General features: G+C 40.8%; 2 protein-coding genes across 3 annotated transcripts in view; one reads left to right on the top strand and one right to left on the bottom strand.

Moving 5' to 3' along the window:
* Positions 1-15,111, top strand: part of fxr1 (fragile X mental retardation, autosomal homolog 1) — a 34,765-nt gene extending 19,654 nt beyond the window's left edge. Inside the window, exons 12-18 of one of the 2 annotated variants that reach the window (XM_034179467.1) lie at positions 1,992-2,214; positions 7,150-7,243; positions 7,363-7,475; positions 8,130-8,339; positions 8,580-8,657; positions 12,661-12,743; positions 13,624-15,111. In XM_034179467.1, the coding sequence (XP_034035358.1) occupies positions 1,992-2,214; positions 7,150-7,243; positions 7,363-7,475; positions 8,130-8,339; positions 8,580-8,657; positions 12,661-12,743; positions 13,624-13,791 (969 nt within the window). In that variant the 3' untranslated portion in view covers positions 13,792-15,111. The remainder of the gene's footprint in view (positions 1-1,991; positions 2,215-7,149; positions 7,244-7,362; positions 7,476-8,129; positions 8,340-8,579; positions 8,658-12,660; positions 12,744-13,623) is intronic. The other variant, XM_034179468.1, reaches the window with a different exon arrangement.
* A 331-nt stretch (positions 15,112-15,442) lies between these two features.
* dnajc19 (DnaJ (Hsp40) homolog, subfamily C, member 19) lies at positions 15,443-20,846 on the bottom strand. Its single transcript, XM_034179469.1, has 6 exons — positions 20,741-20,846; positions 18,159-18,210; positions 17,791-17,864; positions 17,544-17,623; positions 15,979-16,049; positions 15,443-15,541 (listed from the first exon to the last, which is right to left on the bottom strand). Exons 1-6 carry the CDS (start codon positions 20,741-20,743, stop codon positions 15,471-15,473), a joined length of 351 nt encoding a protein of 116 aa, XP_034035360.1. The 5' UTR covers positions 20,744-20,846; the 3' UTR covers positions 15,443-15,470.
* Between the last annotated feature and the right edge of the window lie 381 nt (positions 20,847-21,227).

The following is a 21,227-nucleotide window of genomic DNA, read 5'->3' on the forward strand; positions in this document are numbered from 1 at the left end:
GTACGGTGCTATATGGCCTAAAAGTTCACAGGGTGGGGAAACGAGTTGTGCTTATAAATTTTGGAATCAGTCAGAAACAGGTTATGGACGTTGTTCACCGGTGATATAATGTAGAGAGTACATTAGTGCTGAAAAAATCCCAACTGAGGGACGGCCCAAAAACTCCTAGGCTGAGAGAAGATGAAGTATGAATATGAATACCAATTTTGGAATTGATTGGGGAAAAAGTATTCTAAAGTTATAGTGTTAAAAGAAAAATGTGAGTGGTGGAAGCAGGCACAGACAGGGCGCAGTTCCTTACCCCTCATCCTGGCGGATGGATGACAAAAAATGTGGTTTGTTTTATCTCAGTGGAATTAGACCTTAAGATAAAATCTAATTTTGGTTGGCTTATTTATTTTTTCTTCCATGAACTCCATACCGGTATTGGTGTGCAAAATACTAACAAAGACACGCTCATCATAATTACAAGTCTGTTTTTCATGTGACAGTATTCTTAAAAAAGGTGCAGTTGGCTTTCAGCATTTATAGGTTTCTGTAGATTTAGCTTTCATGATAACTTTCAATATCCAACATTGACCCCTTCTAAAACAATATCACATAAAACACACCAAAGCATAGTTCACAAAGTAAATCACTTCACTAGTATTTCATGGATAGACTGCGGTTAAAGGGTCCCCCCTCCCCGTTATATCCAAAATGACAGTTTCAGATTACTTTCTTCAAATGTTTGAAAAGCGTTCACCTTTCTAAACAGTTTGTTTTGAAAGGTAAATAGAGTAAATCTGTTATGACCACCTGTTCCTAAAGTATAACACCAACCGTCTATCTGTAACATGAAAATGGACAGCATGGTAGCTTAGCGATGAGCATCCTTAACCCCCAGCAAGAAGGTTCTGTCAGGAAAGGAATCCAGCACAAAACCTGTCAAATCAAGATGCAGATCCACTGTGGCAAGCAAATGAGGGAAGCCAAAAGAAGCCCGGCATCTGTTCAGAACTTTTTTGTTCTTCACTGTATCATGAGTGGCACCCTAGAAATGTAGTTGTCTTTTTTATGTCATTATTTTAACTTCAAATTCCAGTTACAGTACTTTCTGGAGTATAAATTACAGGTGTTTTTCTTTTTTACTAGTTTGGGAGGCCCTGTGACTTAAGCTCCGGTGCAACTTGTATATCGAAAAAAAACGTGCATTATTAACAACAAGAATTATAATAACAGTTTATATAGGCTTTTCCCAGGAATCAAAGCACTAAACAAAAGTAAGCAAAAAAGTAATAAAATGAATGTCAATAATAAAAAAAACTCCACTATAATAATGCACAAAAATCCCAAATTAAAGAGTTGATAATACAGAAAAAAAATGTGCAATTTCTGCATGTTTTTTATTGTGATCTTTCACAGTGTTTAACAAAATAGATCATCTGCAGAAACTTTTAAAATCACTCATCAATCATAATTTGTGTTAATCAGGTGGTAACGTTAGGCAAAACATTTCAGTCAGCTGCAGTGACTTTGAAAGCCGTAGGATTCAGTTTCATTCTACTACTGCACTTTAATCAAAGCTGTTGCTGTTTGCAGTGTGTGTTTTGCTTTGTACATATTTTGCATTGTGTATGTGTGCGTCCTGTGCTATTTGCATGTTTTGTGTGCTTTCGGTGCTTTGTGTGTGTGTCTGTTTTGCACTGTGTGTGGAGGACATGAAAGAGCTTCTTATGGCGAGCCGGCAGCTAGAGGAAGAGCTGAGGCAGGTTGTGGATTATGCACAGGGAAGCAGCCTAGCAAGACTCAGAATAAGCAGCACAAGGCAAATGGGATGTCGCATAGATGTGTGTATCATGAGTATGCTGCACGTCGTGCATCAAGGAAAGAAAGAAAGAAAAATCTCAGACTAGTTTCAAGTTCAGCTATGACTTGTTTTTTTTTTATCCTGCTTTTTGTTCCATGTCATTATTTGTTCTTCCTTGCCCTCGTTTCTTCTTGCCGGGTAGGAGGTTGAGCAGCTCCGCCTGGAGCGGATGCAGATTGATGAACAGTTGCGTCAGCTCACCCAGGGTCACCGACCAGCCGACAGGGAGAGAGAGCGGCAAGAAAGAGGAGGAGGGCACAATACAGACAATAGCAGCAACACGTCCTCATCCTCCTTCCATGGCAGTCGCTCTTACAACAGCCGGGGCCGAGGACACAGAGGCCACGGCTACAGCACCGGCTATGGTGGGTACCTGACATTTACAAGTAACATCCAGGGTCCATAGTCACAAAGAATCTCAGAGAGCTCCCAACTTAACCAAAAAATTCCTAACAAGGAATCTTAGCCTAAAAGTGATCTAGGACGTTTCTGAGAGCAACTCTATGCAAGTAGTAGACAGAAACCTTTATCTTTGTGAGGAGGTGGGGTTGACAGTGTTGCAAGGTCCTCTTAGAGCTGTGATTGGTTGTCACAAAAAGGGAAAGAGGAAAAAAACAAATGCACTCCTAGTTATGAGTGGACAGAAAAATCAACCAATCATATAACCTGAACTGTATTAAATGTGTAATTGTGAAGATAATTTAAAGGATGCCTTGAGACGGCTTTTGTTGTGATTTGGCGCATTTTAAATCAAAATCAAATCAATTTTATTTATATAGCGCCAAATCACAACAAACAGTTGCCCCAAGGCGCTTCATATTGTAAGGCAAAGCCATACAATAATTACGGAAAAACCCCAACTGTCAAAACTACCCCCTGTGAGCAAGCACTTGGCGACAGTGGGAAGGAAATCTCCCTTTTAACAGGAAACCTCCAGCAGAACCAGGCTCAGGGAGGGGCAGTCTTCTGCTGGGACTGGTTGGGGCTGAGGGAGAGAACCAGGAAAAAGACATGCTATGGAGGGGAGCAGAGATCAATCACTAATGATTAAATGCAGAGTGGTGCATACAGAGCAAAAAGAGAAAGAAACACTCAGTGCATCATGGGAACCCCCCAGCAGTCTAAGTCTATAGCAGCATAACTAAGGGATGGTTCAGGGGTCACCTGATCCAGCCCTAACTATATGCTTTAGCAAAAAGGAAAGTTTTAAGCCTAATCTTAAAAGTAGAGAGGGTGTCTGTCTCCCTGACCCGAATTGGGAGCTGGTTCCAGAGGAGAGGAGCCTGAAAGCTGAAGGCTCTGCCTCCCATTCTACTCTTACAAACTCTAGGAACTACAAGTAAGCCTGCAGTCTGAGAGCGAAGCGCTCTATTGGGGTGATATGGTACTATGAGGTCCCTAAGATAAGATGGGACCTGATTATTCAAAACCTTATAAGTAAGAAGAAGAATTTTAAATTCTATTCTAGAATTAACAGGAAGCCAATGAAGAGAGGCCAATATGGGTGAGATATGCTCTCTCCTTCTAGTCCCTGTCAGTACTCTAGCTGCAGCATTTTGAATTAACTGAAGGCTTTTCAGGGAACTTTTAGGACAACCTGATAATAATGAAGTACAATAGTCCAGCCTAGAGGAAATAAATGCATGAATTAGTTTTTCAGCATCACTCTGAGACAAGACCTTTCTAATTTTAGAGATATTGCGCAAATGCAAAAAAGCAGTCCTACATATTTGTTTAATATGCGCATTGAATGACATATCCTGATCAAAAATGACTCCAAGATTTCTCACAGTATTACTAGAGGTCAGGGTAATGCCATTTTAAGATGATTAAATTGAAAATTGAACCTTACCAGGCCCCAGAGCAAGCACACAGGTGACAGTGGTAAGGAAAACCTCCCTCTGATGACTTCAGGAAGAAACCTCAAGCAGACCAGACTCAAAGGGGTGACCCTCTGCTTGGGCCATGCTACCGACACAATTGACAAAACAGTGTTGTTGGTATGGGATCAAATAAGCAGGTTGTGCTTTTTGTAGAGGTTATGAGTTTTGTCAGCATGGCTAGTGAGATACTATCAAATTCTTTAAATCTCGGTAATACTTAAGTAATGGCACCCACCTCAATAGCAGGGTGTAGTGGCTGGGTTAAAGCATGCTGGGATATTATTATATTAATTTATATAATTTTTAATTTATATATTATGTTAATATTATATTATATTATTATATTTAACCTAATGTTGTCTAGTTTCTTCTCGAAATAATCCAAGAACTCTTGTGCTCTAAAAGGAGAGTGACTTACAGGTGGTTAAGTCTGTGTATAAGTGTTGCCATTGTGTTGAACAAGAACTTTGAGTTATGCTTGTTTTTGTTGATCATATCGGAGTAATAAGTCTGCTTTGTAGCCAGTAGTCCATGCTTATAGTCTTAAGATAGCATCACACCATGAGAGGTGGAATACTTCTAATTTTGACCTACGCCATTTCTGTTCTAGACTTCTAGCCTTATGCTTGAGGTCACGCAAGTTATCATTGAGCCAAGGTGACTGTGTGTCCAGAAAACATCTTACTCTGCAGTTCTCGGCGTGTCATGTACAGTAGTGTTCAGAATAATAGTAGTGCTATGTGACTAAAAAGACTAATCCAGGTTTTGAGTATATTTCTTATTGTTACATGGGAAACAAGGTACCAGTAGATTCAGTAGATTCTCACAAATCCAACAAGACCAAGCTTTCATGATATGCATACTCTTAAGGCTATGAAATTGGGCTATTAGTAAAAAAAAAAAAAAAAAACAGTAGAAAAGGGGGTGTTCACAATAATAGTAGTGTGGCATTCAGTCAGTGAGTTTCAGTTTTGTGGAACAAACAGGTGTGAATCAGGTGTCCCCTATTTAAGGATGAAGCCAGCACCTGTTGAACATGCTTTTCTCTTTGAAAGCCTGAGGAAAATGGGACGTTCAAGACATTGTTCAGAAGAACAGCGTAGTTTGATTAAAAAGTTGATTGGAGAGGGGAAAACCTATACGCAGGTGCAAAAAATTATAGGCTGTTCATCTACAATGATCTCCAATGCTTTAAAATGGACAAAAAAACAGAGATGCGTGGAAGAAAACAGAAAACAACCATCAAAATGGATAGAAGAATAACCAGAATGGCAAAGGCTCACCCATTGATCGGCTCCAGGATGATCAAAGACAGTCTGGAGTTACCTGTAAGTGCTGTGACAGTTAGAAGATGCCTGTGTGAAGCTAATTTATTTGCAAGAATCCCCCGCAAAGTCCCTCTGTTAAATAAAAGAAAAGGTTACAATTTGCCAAAGAACACATCAACTGGCCTAAAGAGAAATGGAGGAATATTTTGTGGACTGATGAGAGTAAAAGGATACTCTTACTAGTTGTATCCTGATGAAAGGATTGCTAAAAAAGCAGTTTGAACATAATAGTTTTGAGTTTGTAGCATCAACAGCAGATGCTACTATTATTGTGAACACCCCCTTTTCTACTTTTTTTTTTTTTTACTAATAGCCCAATTTCATAGCCTTAAGAGTGTGCATATCATGAATGCTTGGTCTTATTGGATTTGTGAGAATCTACTGAATCTACTGGTACCTTGTTTCCCATGTAACAATAAGAAATATACTCAAAACCTGGATTAATCTTTTTAGTCACATAGCACTACTATTATTCTGAACACTACTGTACATATTAGGAAAACAAAAGCATCCTGATGGCTGACAGAGCAAAGCGAATGCGGTTATGTCCAATAACGAAGCTTCGGAGCCTTTATTTGAAAGTGATGGCTAGGATTTACAGAGGAGATGACACACTTCACCCCAAAACTCTTAACTTTTTCAGAATCTGTTGGATTTTGGAACCTAAAGTGTGGTGATGCTGCTGTTTGTGTCACAGGATGCTGGTTTACTGCTGCTGTGAACATGATGGACTGTCTCCACCACGCTGTTTTTACAGAGTGCCTGGACACGCAGATGTATTTTTTTAGATTGGAAAAAAGTCAGAATACATTATTTTTAGGAGATAACATGCCACAATCGTGACAGAACTTGAGCTGAAGACAGCACTGTTGTCTGACATTATTTTCTGGCTGCGATGTCACACGGGAAGCATGCGTGAGGACTTATTTTGGACCTGGACATGTTGTCCAGCTGGCGATCGTGTGCATGATGCGTGTGTGGGGGCTTCATTGATGGTGTGGACTTTACATTTGGTTACATTAGTTTTGTTTTAAATATGTTTTACTTAGAGAGTCTGTGGGAATTTGAACCTTCGTGTGTGCGTGCAGCACGGTGTTTTAATCCGCAAATGTCAGCGGTTTATTGCTGCCCAGATGTGATCACATCTGGGCATTTCACGTCATTTCTGCATCTGTTTTGCACATTTCTTTATCTTTCAGTTCTCAGTATTCCAAGAAAGACTGACCAAGGTTGACCCGTTGTCTCATTCACTCACCCGTTCCTTTCCTCTTACTCCGACAGCGATTTAGCCCCCCCCCCCTTTCTTCTTTGCTTTTCTGCTGGCTCTGCCGTGACTATGAACATGTAAGAAATAAAGCCTTTGTTGGCTTGTTTTAGCCGCTAGCTCACCGGTGCCTTGACAGGGGGGTGTGTCTGTGTTGATGTAGTGGTGCAAAGCACTTTGTGTTTTTCATGAGACCTGAGACTTTCATTCAAAGGGTCAGCATCCCTGAAGTTGCAAGGCTGGTTTCCTACTACAAGATGCTTGATGGGTGGGAGGAGCCCCCATTCTCCCCAAAACAAGTCTTTTAGCAATTACTATTTAGCGATCATTAAATTTAGACTCGAGGTGATTATTAATGTTGTCGATGGACTGAGGAGAAGTCAAGTTATAGTAAATGATTGTCTTCTAACCACTGACCAAAACCAGTCCTCACTCCATCCTCTTAATGCTTGTAATTACTTCTGTTCCAAATTTAATTTCTCTTGCTCCGTGGTGTGGTTTAAACTTTTTCAGTCTCAACACTTCATTTAATTTTTTTGAATTTCCGCTGAAGACCCTGCCCCTCCAACGTCATCCCCTCATTGGGACGCAGTGTAAATGTTGCTGAAAGGATGTCCAAAAACACTTACAAGTCTCTTTTTTTTCCAGCTTTATTTTCTGTGCAGATGTTGTTCCCACATATTCTTGATATGATTTATTGCCCTAAAATGATTCATTCTTTCTCAGTGGAGCCATTCAAGTCATGTAGTGAAAATATTGTGCAGCCTCGTCATGCACAAGCTGTGTGGTTGTGTGTTTGTTTACAAGTCTGCTTGGTTTTAACAGGCACCAACTCAGAGCAGTCCAACGCCTCTGAGACAGATTCAGAGCGCAGGGACGAGCTCAGTGACTGGTCTCTGGCTGGAGAGGACAATGACAGGCGAGTTGTGTAATTTGATATATTTACAGTGTGCTGTTGATGCTAATTGTGTTCATGTCAAACATTTAGTCTGCTTAAGTGTGAGAATGTAATTGACGACTATACTGGCTGACATACAGGGAGAGGGAAAGAGGTCCACGCCCACCGAGGGACAGCCGCAGGAGACCAGGACCCACCAGAGGACGAGGAGGACGGGGCAGAGGAGCCAGAGGAGGATACACCACCAGTTCTGGTAAAAGTCTCTACTGTTGGTCTTGAGTGACACAGACCCGTGTCTTGTGTTGGCATTTTTGTGGAACCACAAAACACATAACAGGCTTCATGCTTCACCCAAACATTTTTTGTTTAACAGAAGCTGAAGCAAGTGCTCATTTCAGCAACCAGCAGGGAAACTTCATGTACTGACCAACTGTTCAAAGAATGTACCCATCTTCGATAATTACTGGCCCAGTGCCCGGTCAGCAAAAATATCACTTTTGTTGATGCACATGAACCAAGAAATAACAGTTAAAAATGGATCACAGTGAAGAGAAACTTGTCAGATAATATCTTTTTAAATTTAGGCTGTGGGTATTGTGACAGGACTGACTTTAGCACTTTAAGTTCTAATGTCAACCCTCAAATCAAACTTCTTTCTAATCTGAAATGCGCTTTCAGAAAAAAAAAAGTATATTTAACAAGAACATGAAAACTTAATGATTCTTTCAGGAACTGAATCTGAGACTTAGGATCCATAGACACTACTGACTCACTGAATCCCGTCACCATAACCACAACAGAACTGCTGTTTTCCAATCTGGTGATGATTTTATGAGCTTACCCGGAAGATGCCTCTAGTGACTTCTATTGCAATGATTTAGCCGTGACAATAACGCTAACTCTACAGCAGGGCCTCGGGACCATGAGGACAACAATGCCTACGGCTCTCTGGAGACGAACACTGAAACAGACCAGACAGCTGACACGGATGCCAGTGAGTCCGCTACGCCTGCTAACCGCCGCCGAAGATCGCGGCGTCGCAGAACGGATGAGGACACGACCCTGATGGATGGCATGAGTGAATCGGATAATGCTTCAATGAGCGAAAATGGAATAGGTAGGAAAGATTCAGTGCTCACAGTGAAACCAAAGACAAGAGCAGCACACGTGCACGCACACTGTAAAGCTAGAGGTTTTTGTGTTGCCTCGGTAAGGAAAGCATCATGTTGACGGTGTTGTTCACTCTGAGCGGAAGTGCTTTATCTCTGTTCCTGTACAAACAAAAGCAGTGCAGATCAAACTCTGGCATTTGGTTTAAGTCCCCATCCTTTTCTTTGTGACATCACAAAACCCCTAGATGACCCAGAAGCTAAACCTCAGCGTCGTAACCGTAGTCGACGTCGTCGCATTCGCCCACCTGAGGAGAGGCAGCCAGGTAACCATGGTGACTGCTGGTGTTGTCCCCATGTCAGTGCTACTAATATCTTAAACATACAACGCACAGTTTGGGTTTGTGCCACCAACTGCACATATAAATGTTTTGGCATCAGTTTAACTGTCTGACAGCTGAGTGCCATCAGAAAACTAGCCTAAACCAGTTTGGCGTGCAAACAAAGTCTGCATCTGTGTTGTTTTTGTTGTTCTTTAACTTGCACTATCCCTTCACTAATAACAAACCTTTAGGTTGTTTGTTTTCACATTGTTGTTTACACCAATGATGGAGTCATTTCGTGTCATAGGAAATGTGACCCATGCTAACTTTTCTGTCCTGCTGTGCCAGTTTTTTGTAGAGGGTCCTTTAACAAATGGCCATTCTACAACTATCTGCTTGTTAAGTGTGATGTAACGCATCATGTGATTTTCAGCTTCCGGCTCCAAACAAAAAAAAGGCGCGCTTTCATTAACATTGAGAACTGCATTGAGACGCTCTGATCAGGCTGCACTTAAACCGTTGCACAAGCACAACAGCATTGACATCGCAACATAAAACTCTCTGTATATTGTGCCAAAAACTCTCCTGGATATATTAACTGGGTTTTTAGACGTTGTTATTGCATTTGTTTTATGTACGAGTAAAAATGCCAGAAGCTCAGGTCGTTTCTCCGTTATTTTCAGTGGGAGTTGCTGCGAGCTGCGATCGTTTCCTGTTCATGTCGTTTGGGGGGAAAGTGAAGTTTGCACTTTAACGTCCTGCTTATTGTAATAAATAATTTTTTATTAACAAATAGACGTATATTTTACCTGTGCATAATAAAATATATAAAGTGAAAGGAAAAAAGTTTTATCAAGTGTTCTTACCTTAGAAACAGACGAATGCGGTTAACGGAGGTGGAGGCGGAGAACAGCGTGAGCGAGGTTTGCGCATACTGTAAACACAAACTAAACTTAAACTGTAGATCCTTAAAAGGATCATACATACGTAAATTTAATTGTAAATCTGCAGGTCTTTGGACCCAGAAACATTTATCACGTGATGCGTTACGTCAGAGTTTAATAACCGGATAATTTGGGAAGGCAGTGAAAGTATTTCAGACTTGGCATGTCTTGTCTGATCTGCAGACTCTGTTTTCTTCTGTCACACATTCAGAACTGGAGCCTGACCCATATATCAGAATTTCACAAAGGAATGTGTTTTTTGGCATTATGAAAATTTGTATTTTAAATAAACAACACTGAAAAACACTTTAGCTGTTGGAAACTATCATTGCATAGTTTGCCTAGCAGAGGGAACTCCAGTGCCATTGTTTAGTGTTGTGAAACATGGCTGGGACCCCCATCATGCCTTGGTCAAATTAACTCCAAGGGACAGGTCACTATGGTCATGATGCCGCCAGCTAGGCAGGGCTAAAATAGAAGAGAAGTCCATTTCATGTGATTGCTGAGTGGCGCGACACTCAGCATGGTATATTGGTTGCTTGTTTTAACTGTAAAACGCCAATCCTTAAATAACCCTCTTTTTTATGTATAATATTGGCACCGTATGTTTTATTTCAACTCCCCAATGTTTGTATCGGCCCTCAAAGCCCTATCCATCAGGCTCTAATGCTAACCTAAATCAACAATAATCAGTCACAGGATATTGACATTATTACACATTATTTCAGAATTCATGTACATATGCTCCAAAGCATATCCATGTAAGCCATTGGCACTTAGTGCTTGCAGATTTACTGGCCCCTGCAAGATAGTTTGGAATAAACGCAAAGCATCATGAAGGAGAAATTTCTCTGTTTTATGCTTAAATCTGCACTTTTGAGAGTGCAACACACAATTTATAGTGCATCCAGAAAGTATTCACAGTGCTGCACTTTTTCCACTTTTTTTTGTTGTTGTTACAGCTGTATTCAAAAATGGGTGAAACTCATTTTTTCCTCAAAATTCTACACACAACACTCCATGACAATGTGAAAAAAGTTAATGTTTTGAGTTTTTTGCAAAAAAAAAAACAAACAAAAAAAAATATATATATATATATATATATAACTAAGAAATCACATGTACACAAGTATTCACAGCTTTTTCCATGGAGCTCAAAATTGAGCTCAGGTGCATCCTGTTTCCACTGATTATGTTTGATGTTTCTACAGCTTAATTGGAGTCCATCTGGTGTAAATTCAGTTGATTGGACATGATTTGGAAAGACACATCCCTGTCTACAAATAACAGGCCCGCAACAACTCACCGGATCCAAGGAAGTCTGCAGATTTCATCATGGGGAGGAGGGGGGTGGTGTTAGTGTTGTAGTCTGTGATGATCACTGAGTTTTTAAAATGCCTATCGCAAAGTGTTCCTTTTTTACAACATCGTGCAAGTTTTATAAATCCGGACACTGATCTGTATAACAGATACAGATCAGTGTCCGCGGATCCGCCTAACTCCGCAGAGAAAAATGCCTCACTCAAAGCGTGGCTGTTATGACAGTTGTAGTAAAGCGGACTGGTTGGTTGCTATGGCGACGCTGTGTGCCTGCTTCAAGATGCTGAAGTTAAAAGGACATGTCTGTGTCACGGAGCGACATCGGACAGAGGGAAGATGGCGAAAAACACTGTTTGAAAAAAATTTAATAAGGACAAGAATCCGTGGAATTGTCGCTGGATTGAATTTAACACATCCGAAAGCTAAAAGAAACTGGAAAAGCAAACTGCATCTTGTGCCATCAGGAAACATGGGAAGATTTTTTTTGTCTCTGGAAAATAAACGTGCTGTTCAAACAGGATTTCATATAAGATTATGGGACTTTTTAAAATGAATGTAGACTTTCTTTCATTGGAAAAAAGACATTGTGGCTTTGAATGGATTTACACAAGAATTTGAGACTTTTTTTTTACTATAAGGTATGTTATTGATATGTCACCATGATTTTCAAAATATTCTACAAGCTTTAGCTGTGGTTTTTGAAATGCTTCAAGTCTTTTCAGTCTTCATGAATTTCATGTAGTTAAATTGTTCTGAGTTGATGCATAATTTGGTTTAGAATTAAAAGGAGAATCATTCCACGTCCTACTTCAGTAACATATTCTGGTTTTTTTTTTCGACATTATCAGTGACAGTTCAAATGAAAGGTTGAATCTAGGATCATTTAAAAATGTACTTCTTTTGAGATTTTTTTTTTCCAGGAGATGCTGAAAATGTATCATTAGATACAAAATGAATGTGGTTTGAGGCCTACGGGCCCTAGATCCTGGCTCCAGGGGGGCTGTGCCCCCAGACCCCCTGCAAATTTTCCTCGGATTTCACAATTTTTATTTCACAGCCCTGATATAACGTCCCACAGTTGACAGTGCATGTCAGAGCACAAACCAAGCATGAAGTCAAAGGAATTGCCTCTAGATGTCCAAGACAGGATTGTCACAAGGCACAAATCTGGGGAAGGGTATAGAAACATTTCTGCTGCTTTGAAGGTCCCAGTGAGCATAGTGGCCTCCATCATCTATAAGTGGAAGAAGTGCAGCGTCACCAGGACTCTTCCTTGAGCTGACTCTGTGAATGTCCTTGAGTGGCCCAGCCAGAGCTCAGACCTGAATCTGATTGAACATCTCTGGAGAGATCTGAAAATGTCTGTGCACAGACACTCCCCATCGAACCTGGTGGAGCTTCAGAGGTGCTGCAAAGAGGAATGTGCAAAACTGTCCAATGATAGGTGCACCAAGCTTGTGACATCATATTCAAGAAGACTTGAGGCTGTAATTGCTGCCAAAGATACATCAAAGTATTTAGCAAAGGGTGTGAATACTTATATACGTTTGATTTATTAGTTTTCTTTTTAATAAATTTGCAAAAAAAAAAAAAAAAAAAAAAAAGGACTTTCATGTTGTCATTATGGGGTGTTGTGAGTAGAATGTTGAGGGGGGGAAAAAATGAATTTACTCCATTTAGGAAGTCTTCCCATGCTGATAAACTGTTGATACATGGTTTTATTTTCTGTGGCGTCTCTGCAGTGACCGTGGCTGACTACATTTCCAGGGCAGAGTCTCAGAGTCGCCAGATGACCAACAAAGACATCGGGAAAAACAAGGACATGGTCAGTCCATAAAACACGCTGACAACTTCCTTCCTTCTACACAACCTGTTTGTAAATCCTCTTTGGACTCTTGTTCATCAGCACTGTGAGCTCAATCTTTTTTGGGAGAGCTACATTGGTTTGCACTAGTTTTAATATGTCACTAAAATGCTGCTGTACTGTCCGACTGATTTCATGTGGTTTATTCAGCTAGTGCAGCTTCTAGATAGAGATGAGCCTGATCAGATACTGTGGCAGTCTGTGGTACGATATTGACATCACTCACTCATCTGATAGACAGGCAGTGTTATTCTGCTTAACGATCAATTCCATTCCAGATCTAGCAACTGCAGAGCTTTCATCCAGGTGTTCCTGCTAGCAACAAACAAGAGGGCACCAGGAAACCGACTCTCGATGATGGTTTTCAGAAACATGATAAACTTCCAGTGGAAAATGCAAAGGGGGCAGCAAAACCAGCAGCTTCGCAGAAGCAAACTGTTATGTTTGTTGTTTCGCTCTAGAGTTAGAAAAGTTGCTCAACTTCATTTTACTTGATGACAAACCAGTACCTGTAGTGGGTAATGTCACATTTTACAGTCCAGGTACTCGCTTTTATCATCTGTGTCAATGTCAGAATGGGATCAGAACTGAATTCTGCTTGTAGCGTGCACACTGGATTAAAAAAAAAAGCGTGCACATGTGAAAAGTGATGTCTTGACAGCAGAAAGTGTTTTTAAATTATTTGGCAGAGCTGCTTGAAAACAAAGCAGTCCACAAAATAGATTTTGTGTTACAGGGTGTTTTTTTTTTTTTTGTGGGGGGGGGGGGGGGGGGGGTGTCCTTGAACCTTCCTGCAGTTGACCGGTTTTCATGGTATCTTTATTTGGTGGCCTGTCTTCAGGATCAGGTGGACACCATCGCTGAACACAGCCCCCAGTCTCCTCCAGTGTCACCCAACCGCTCCAGTGGCAAAGTCGCCGAGTACGAGGACGACGGTGCCTCCAAACCACCCAAAGCCTCCCACACAGAAGAGTCTACTCCGCAAGCTGTTGTTAATGGACTTTCGTAGTCCCTCCCCTAAAAAGGAAATGGTTTCATCTATTTGTTGGTGATTGAAGCTCCACCTCTTGCCATTTAAAACACAAGCACTGTTCCTTTTATGACACAAATATTTGAAACCTGGTCCCGTACGTACTCTTTGGTCTGCACCTTAGCGCCGCCTTCTCACAATCACACGCACTGCCCGACTTAAAATTACAACTTGTCTTTTTTTTTATTTAAACAATAGATCTTCCTATATGAGCTTGCCAAAGACAAACAGATGAAATTGTATCTTCAGTGTTGTACTTTTCAGTCTGCTCGCCTGTCAGTTAGACCACTCAAGCCCATGCTGTAGTATTGATGCTGTCATTTTCAGGATTTCACAAAAACATCAGCTCGGACTCAAAGAAAGACGGTTTTTTTGTTTTTTTTTTGTCTTTGATGTTCTGTGTCAGCAGTACCGTAGTGCCAATGGGTTTGTGGGAAACCAGAGTATGTTTGACGTATGCGTCATCAGCTGTTGTGCCTTGAGAGTGGATTGAACATGTTTTCTGAAAACCTTTTCGCTTGTCTGTGTGTCGCCTGCTACAGTGGAAGCACACGTGCTAAATCTTCCCCAGTGGCGCTGGAGCAAACGCCGAGGTTTCTGAAGAAAATCTTTTTATATCAGGTGTGTGTTTTCTTGTCAGTTATGTATTTGTTGAGGTTAGTTGCTTTCTGTTTCTCAATATGCAAAACCACTTTGGACATAAGAGGAAATACGACGGTGTGTCCAGGAAAGATGAGAGGAGTCCTTTTCTTTGCACTGAGACCATTTTGCTGTTACGCAGAATTGTAATTAATTATGGAAACTGGTTTGTTAACCATTTTGAGATGGACAGAAATGTAATGATAGGTTTCTCTGGAAATATCTCAACCATCGAAACACTGGGCCGGTGTATGTTGGATTTTTTTTTAAACTTCGATGGCAAAAATCCTTTGTGATCATTTGGATGTTTCAGGAAAACTGAGCCCACATAAGGATGTCATGGTTCTTCCTCAGCCTGACTGGAAACTGGTCCTGACTGTTCCACTAAAGAGATTTATTTGGTTTATTTATTTAATGATTTGTACAGTATTTAAAAAAAAAAAAAAGAAAACCACACAAAAAAGAACATTTTCTTGACACTAAATTTTCTTAAGCGAAATGAAAATTTGGACTACTGAGTTGTGAAATCCCAAATTTTTTTTGTTGGGTCAAGTAAACAGTTTTTGTTTTTTAAGGATTGTTCTGGTTGGTTGATGTGCAATATGTTTTGTATGCAAGTAGTTCTTAAATAAAACTGATCTGTGTAGATCTAAATCACAACTGTATCCACCTCGTTGAATATGTATTTTTTTTTTTTTATTTCAGAGTAAAAGTTTCCAAAAATACAGAGTGTAATCAGAGGGTCGCACTAATGTACACGAGTTATTCATTACATGCTGTCATTTAGAAATCAGAGGGGTCAAAATGGACAAAAGTCGCAGTTCAAATGAAATTTAAATATCTGAGACTCCTGTGGCAATGAGAACCTTTAGCAATTATTCCTGAGAAATTAAAAATAATACAGTATATACAGTACATGCTAATGAATAGTCAACTTAATATGTACATTTATTTCTGACTGGGTCTTTAATCATAGCGACAGCGTGTATGAAGGTCAGCAGTGTAAATCATCAGCACCTCTATTTCTTTGATTGGCTGTCCATCAGATCCTTTGCTTCATTTATCTTGGCTGCGAGATACGGAGATCCACCTGCCGGGTCACACAAACCATTTCTGTTAATCCAGTTGTGGAGCCATCTAAAAGATTATTACACACCCACACAGGCAAATAACTGGCAAAAAATACAAAATGGGGTGTAACTATTACATCATGTGTCCTTGGCAGACATTTCAAAAATGAACATGTGCATATTACAGTTCTGCACAGTGTTATTTTCACTCCTGAACTTCAGGTTCAAAACTAGAAAGGTTCAGAAATAAATGCAAATGAGCCAATTACGTATCACCAGAATAATTCTTAATAAAATGTCAAGTACCGAAACAAATGTTTTTGAAAAAAAAAACAAAAAAACGGGGGTGCATAAACACTTGGACAACAATTATATATTAAAAAAAACCCTCTTATCATTTAAAGACTGTTCAACTACCAATGTTAACATAAAAGTAAAGAGTAAAGCTTTGACTTGCCTCTGTCTGGATGGTTAAGGATCATCAGTTTTCTGTGCGCTTCTCTGATCTTATTCTTGTTGGCTGTGGGACTGCAAGAGAGGAAAACATGTTAACAGCAGGATGCACCTGTGTGGGAGACTAATTCTGGCTCATCACTGCCTCATTTTGTTTCCAGTCATTCACTTTGTATGTTGATGAAGGAAAATAACAATGACCCATGCTGCATCGGGTAACGATGTGGGTCTGTTGGACAGTTGACGCAGCTGAACACAACTGAACATCGCTCATCCAAACCAAAGCTGTTGGACTTTGGTGAAACTCAGCTTGTGGTGTTAAATGCAGGGCTGTGAAATGGAGATTGTGAAATCCGAGGAAAATTCGCAGGGGGTATGGCCCCCCCCGAGGAGCCAGGGTCTAGGGCCTTGTGGGGCCCCAGAAACCAAGTAAAATTTTCATCTACTGATACATTTTCAACATCTGGAAGAACAAATCTCAAAATTAGTGCATATTTAAAATGGTCCTAGATTCAACCTTTCATTTGAACCGTCAATGATCATGTTGAAATAACAGAATATGATGTGGAAGTAGGACCTGGAATGATTTTCCTTTTAATTGTAAACCAAATTATGCATTAACTCAGAACAATTAAACTACATGAAATTCATGAAGACTGAAAAGACTGTTAAAGTATTTCAAAAACCACAGCTAAAGCTTGTAGAATATTTTAAAAATCAGGGTAAAATATCAATAAATTACCTTCTAGTAAAAAGCCACACATTCTTGTGTAAATTCCTGTAAAGCCACAATGTCTTTTTTTTCCCATGAAAAAAGTCTACATTAATAAAAACTAATTTACATTCTTGTGTAAATTCATGTAGCCTAAATTCATTCAAAGCCACAATGTCTTTTTTTCAGTGAAAGAAAGTCTAGATTAATGAAAGAAAAAAAAGGCACATAATCTTTTCTGAAATCCTGTTTGAACAGCACAATGTTTATTTTCCAGAGAGAGAAAAAAATTCTTACCAGTTCGCTTTTCCTGTTCATCTTTCAGGTGTGTTCACAAAGCCAGCAACAACTCCATGGATTCTTGTCCTTATCAGACTTTTTCCAAACCGTCTTTCTCGCCATCTTCGCTCTGATGTCGCTCTGTGACACAGAAATGCTGCAAAATTCTTCTTTTAAAAACTTGAAAGTTCTAAAACTTTGTGATGTCCACATGCTACGTTTAGCTAAGCTTCGCACAGGAGCCACACAGCGTCGCCGCAGCAACCAACCAGTCCCGCTTTACGACAACTGTCGTAACAGCCAGGTTTTGAGTGGCATTTATTCTCCTTGAAACTCTGCAGTTCCGAGAAAACTGATTTGTATCTGTAACACACAGATCAGTGTCTGCGGACTTATAAAACTTGCATGATGTTGTAAAAAAAAAAAAAAAAAACGCTTTGCGATAAACATTTTTAAAACTCAGCAACGATCACGATTAAAGAGTACAACACTAACATCCCCCGCCCCCCTCCCCATGATGAAATCCGCGGATCCGCGGAGTTTTTACAGCCCTGTAAATGGAGACAAAATCCACCCACCTGACACCTAAAACCAAAGCAGCTTCTCTCTTGGTCATCTTTGGTTCAAATCCACCTTTATAATACCCTCCTCCAAAAGTCTGAAACAATACAGACAGCAAAATGTTTGCAGGTGTAAAAAGACTGAAGTCCACCTGCCTGCACGAACACAACCCTGACTGCTGACTGAAACCACAAGCTGGAACACTTCAAAAGCCAAATCTGTGATGTGGACTGATGGAGAGTGGGTGCATGTCTTCCTTCTTACCGTCTTGGGGAAGCTCTGAAGGGCCTGTTTCATCTGAGGCTCCATCTGCTTCATGGCCTGCATGACATAACGACCTGAGACAAATGGAGCAGTTCAACCAGATGAAGAGTCAACACACTCACAAAACTGCTGCTTTGCTAGGAGTACAGAAAACTGCCAATTTTTAAAAATCCACTATAACCTAGATATTCAAAGTTGCAGAAAATAATCACCCACTTCTACAGGTTCCAGCCAGTAGGTCATGTTCATCACAGTATATTCTCATTTACAGTACAAACCTGGGTTTTGCTGCTCTCAACACATGATACTCACTCATGAAAGGTGTAAAGGTAGTCCCTGGTGGTTAATAAGTTAGTTGAATTCCTCACCTGCAAATCCAGCTGCTGCCAACGCTAGTCCCGCTGCCACTATGGATCCGGCCTAATACAGCAGCAAGGGAAAAGTGTGGTAAACATCTCAATGAGATACACGGTGTCTTTACAAAAGGACTGACAGATCTTGATCAGTATCTGGGCAAAACTGCAACAAACTAAGATGGTAATGACCCCCCCCCCCCACCAAAAAAAGCAATACACACATGGGGTATGGTTAGCTGCATTTATACACCCAACCCTTCCACATATCTGATACTGTCTACAATACATTATAGTCATTTTGCCAATGTTTATCTAATCCATTTTAAAAATGTTGACACCAGGGGCCTGTTGCACAAAAGCAGGTCTCAGGCATCCAGGATAAATGACTGAGCTGAGTTCAATGAATCCAAAACAGAAGTGTCCAGGCTTAATTGGTTGCACAAATACCAAGCCAGGATGACCAGACAGAAATTCATCAAGCCAGGTGAAACCAATCCTGGATCAGTACCCGCATGTGGCTTCCTCAAATAGACCCCGCTATCAATCACAGATCCGCTGATTCACTATGGCAACTAGAGCAATGTACTTTTCCCGTTGGCGACAGAAATCATAATGGAGGCTTATGAGGAAGTAAAGGAACAAATCAAAAAGAAAGGCAGTAAACAGTAATAGAACGACAGAAAATGTGGCGAAGTATTGCAGTATGCGTACGTAGTGCACAAATACACACTGCTCCGCTGAAACCATACCAATTACAATCCAAATATTTCATTAACATCTCTGAAAACATAGCTGTACTCTGAATATGAATCAGTTTAATTGTACGTGAAATTGGGTAACTCCAACCCATACTTGACAAACTCAACATTGTCTGTCCACAGAGTCCAACCTCCTTCTGTCTAATGCTGCGTTTACACATAACGACGACAAGTCACGAATGCCATGAAGTACACATTCTTGGCCGCTGATCACGAATGTGATTATTCGGGGCAGAGGCGTCAGGTGTCCTCAGGAACTGCTGCAACCTGTTACCACACGTTACGATTAATGGCACGTGTTGCTGGAGAATTATCAGGAACCATTACGAACGGTCAAGAATAATGTTCCACGTTGTTGCGCGCTATTGTGCGTAACAGCGCATCATTAAGTTCTGTCACATTGTGGAAGAGGTGAATTGTCTCCACACACACACCCATATTCATCCAACCGAATTCAGATCGCTCCAGTTTTTCAGAAGAACTTTGTGACTGCATGCGTAGTTGGGCTCTGTGCCATGGAGTGGTGCAGAGAGGAGGAGGAGGACAGAGCCAGATGTGTGGCTTCATGCGGGTCTCATCTCGCGCATTTTCCCAAACATCAGGCACATGCAGCAGGTGGAACACCTGCAGGAACGTGCTGAAGAGCACTGAAATTAGACTTTTAACCGACTTGGTGTCACCAATCAAACTGAATGCGGTGCAGCAGGGTTTAATTGTGCGCACGCTTCTTCCTCCGCCAGATTGGAGGAGGTGCAGAGATGTCGGGCAGCACGTGAGTCTCCTCTCGCTCCTCTGGTTGCTCAGACTCGTTCTCCCGCTCATCGGTTACAACAGCAGGTGGAACACCTGCAGGAGTGTCCTGAGGAGCTTCAGCAGGAACTGTGGAACGACATTTGGAGCCGAGTTTAATTGTGCGCACGTGACAAAAAACTGATTCGTTTGTGGCGCGCAGTGAAATGTGACACCACATTACAAGTCGTGTCAAAATTTGACAGTTTCCGTGTCACTTCGTAATAACGCGTGACAGTTTGGGCTCCAAGAACCATCACAGGAACCACTACGAACGTTGTCATGTTCTATTAAGGATCACTACTCATCAAGACGGATCAATACGCTCAGTGGCGACCTCCACGACATGAGACGAAATGAGAGTGGTGTGTGACGTTCGTGGAAGATTTTTTGACAGGCAAAAACATGCTCAACGAATATCAAGAATATCACGCACCAACACGCACTATTAAGAAACCTATTCAGATGCGTTAAGTCACGTTAAGAATGTCAGGAATGTGTCACGAATGACAGAAAAATGACATTCGTAACGCATCTTGGTTATGTGTAAACACACCTTAAGGACTTATACAAACAATCAAGAACTAAAACGGAAGAAAAAAATAAATAAGGGCTGGGTATTTATTTGATAGAAATATATGCCAATATTCCACATAATTTATTGCAATTTTTTTTTGGCTTGACATAACAGCCCCCAAAACACACTACTACCAATCTTATTATTTTTTAAATTCATAATCAGTATGTGCGGATAAAAGGACCAAAGTCCAAGAAACTTCAGTCCAGGTACGAGTTCACACGAAGGCGTTTGGGCTTTTTGTTTAATCCTCAACATAACTGGTGAAAGGTCTTATTTAATAAACAATAAGATGAAAAACTGGGTCGGTGTAAAAAGCATTAAAAAAAAGGTTAAACTAAACGTTAGTTAGCTTAGCTAGCTAAAGCTAAGTTAGCCACTTCGCCTTAATATAAGCGAAATAACAAACGGCCCCCAGAATCATATTCAGAATCATAATCATATTCAGAGCCAGTAAAAATTAAACTCACCATGTCGCTGCGTTATGTTTCGTATTCGTTAAACAGCAAAGTCATAACTTTTGACTCGACATTTTCAGCAACACAGCCTTCTCAATTTTTGCCAGAAATAACAACGAACTGTCGTAAAAACAATCGAGCCAGCGCTGGCCACGCCCCCGTCCAGTCAGGAGGAAATGGTGGGTTGGCGTTCCTACTGGACACGAGCCTCGAGTGTCCTCGGTCCCACTGTGAAGGGGTTTGCCAGGAGAGATCTTGGTATGAGGATGTTTCAAAAGAAATGAATCCCAGCTAAAACCTCCACAAAGCGCCTAGGCACCAGGGCGTATGAAGAAAGTAGTGGTGATACTTCTCCCAGTGCTGCAGGGAGACATCTCTTCTGTAGCAGCACTCAGCTGGGTCATCCACCAGATCAGCGGTGTCATCCACCAGATAGTTCTGATCCTGGACCCCAGCAACAACACCATCAATGGGCTAAAATAATCCAGTGAAACTGCAT

The sequence above is a fragment of the Thalassophryne amazonica genome, chromosome 10 (genome assembly GCF_902500255.1).
Source record: "Thalassophryne amazonica chromosome 10, fThaAma1.1, whole genome shotgun sequence".
NCBI classification, from domain to species: Eukaryota; Metazoa; Chordata; class Actinopteri; order Batrachoidiformes; family Batrachoididae; genus Thalassophryne; species Thalassophryne amazonica.

Coding starts and splice junctions, on each gene's coding strand:
- dnajc19 (XM_034179469.1), bottom strand. Junction 17,865..18,158: donor GGCAGCAGCTGGATTTGCAG/GTGAGGAATTCA, acceptor CATTTGTCTCAG/GTCGTTATGTCATGCAGGCC. Junction 15,542..15,978: donor CCTTAACCATCCAGACAGAG/GCAAGTCAAAGC, acceptor GTGACCCGGCAG/GTGGATCTCCGTATCTCGCA.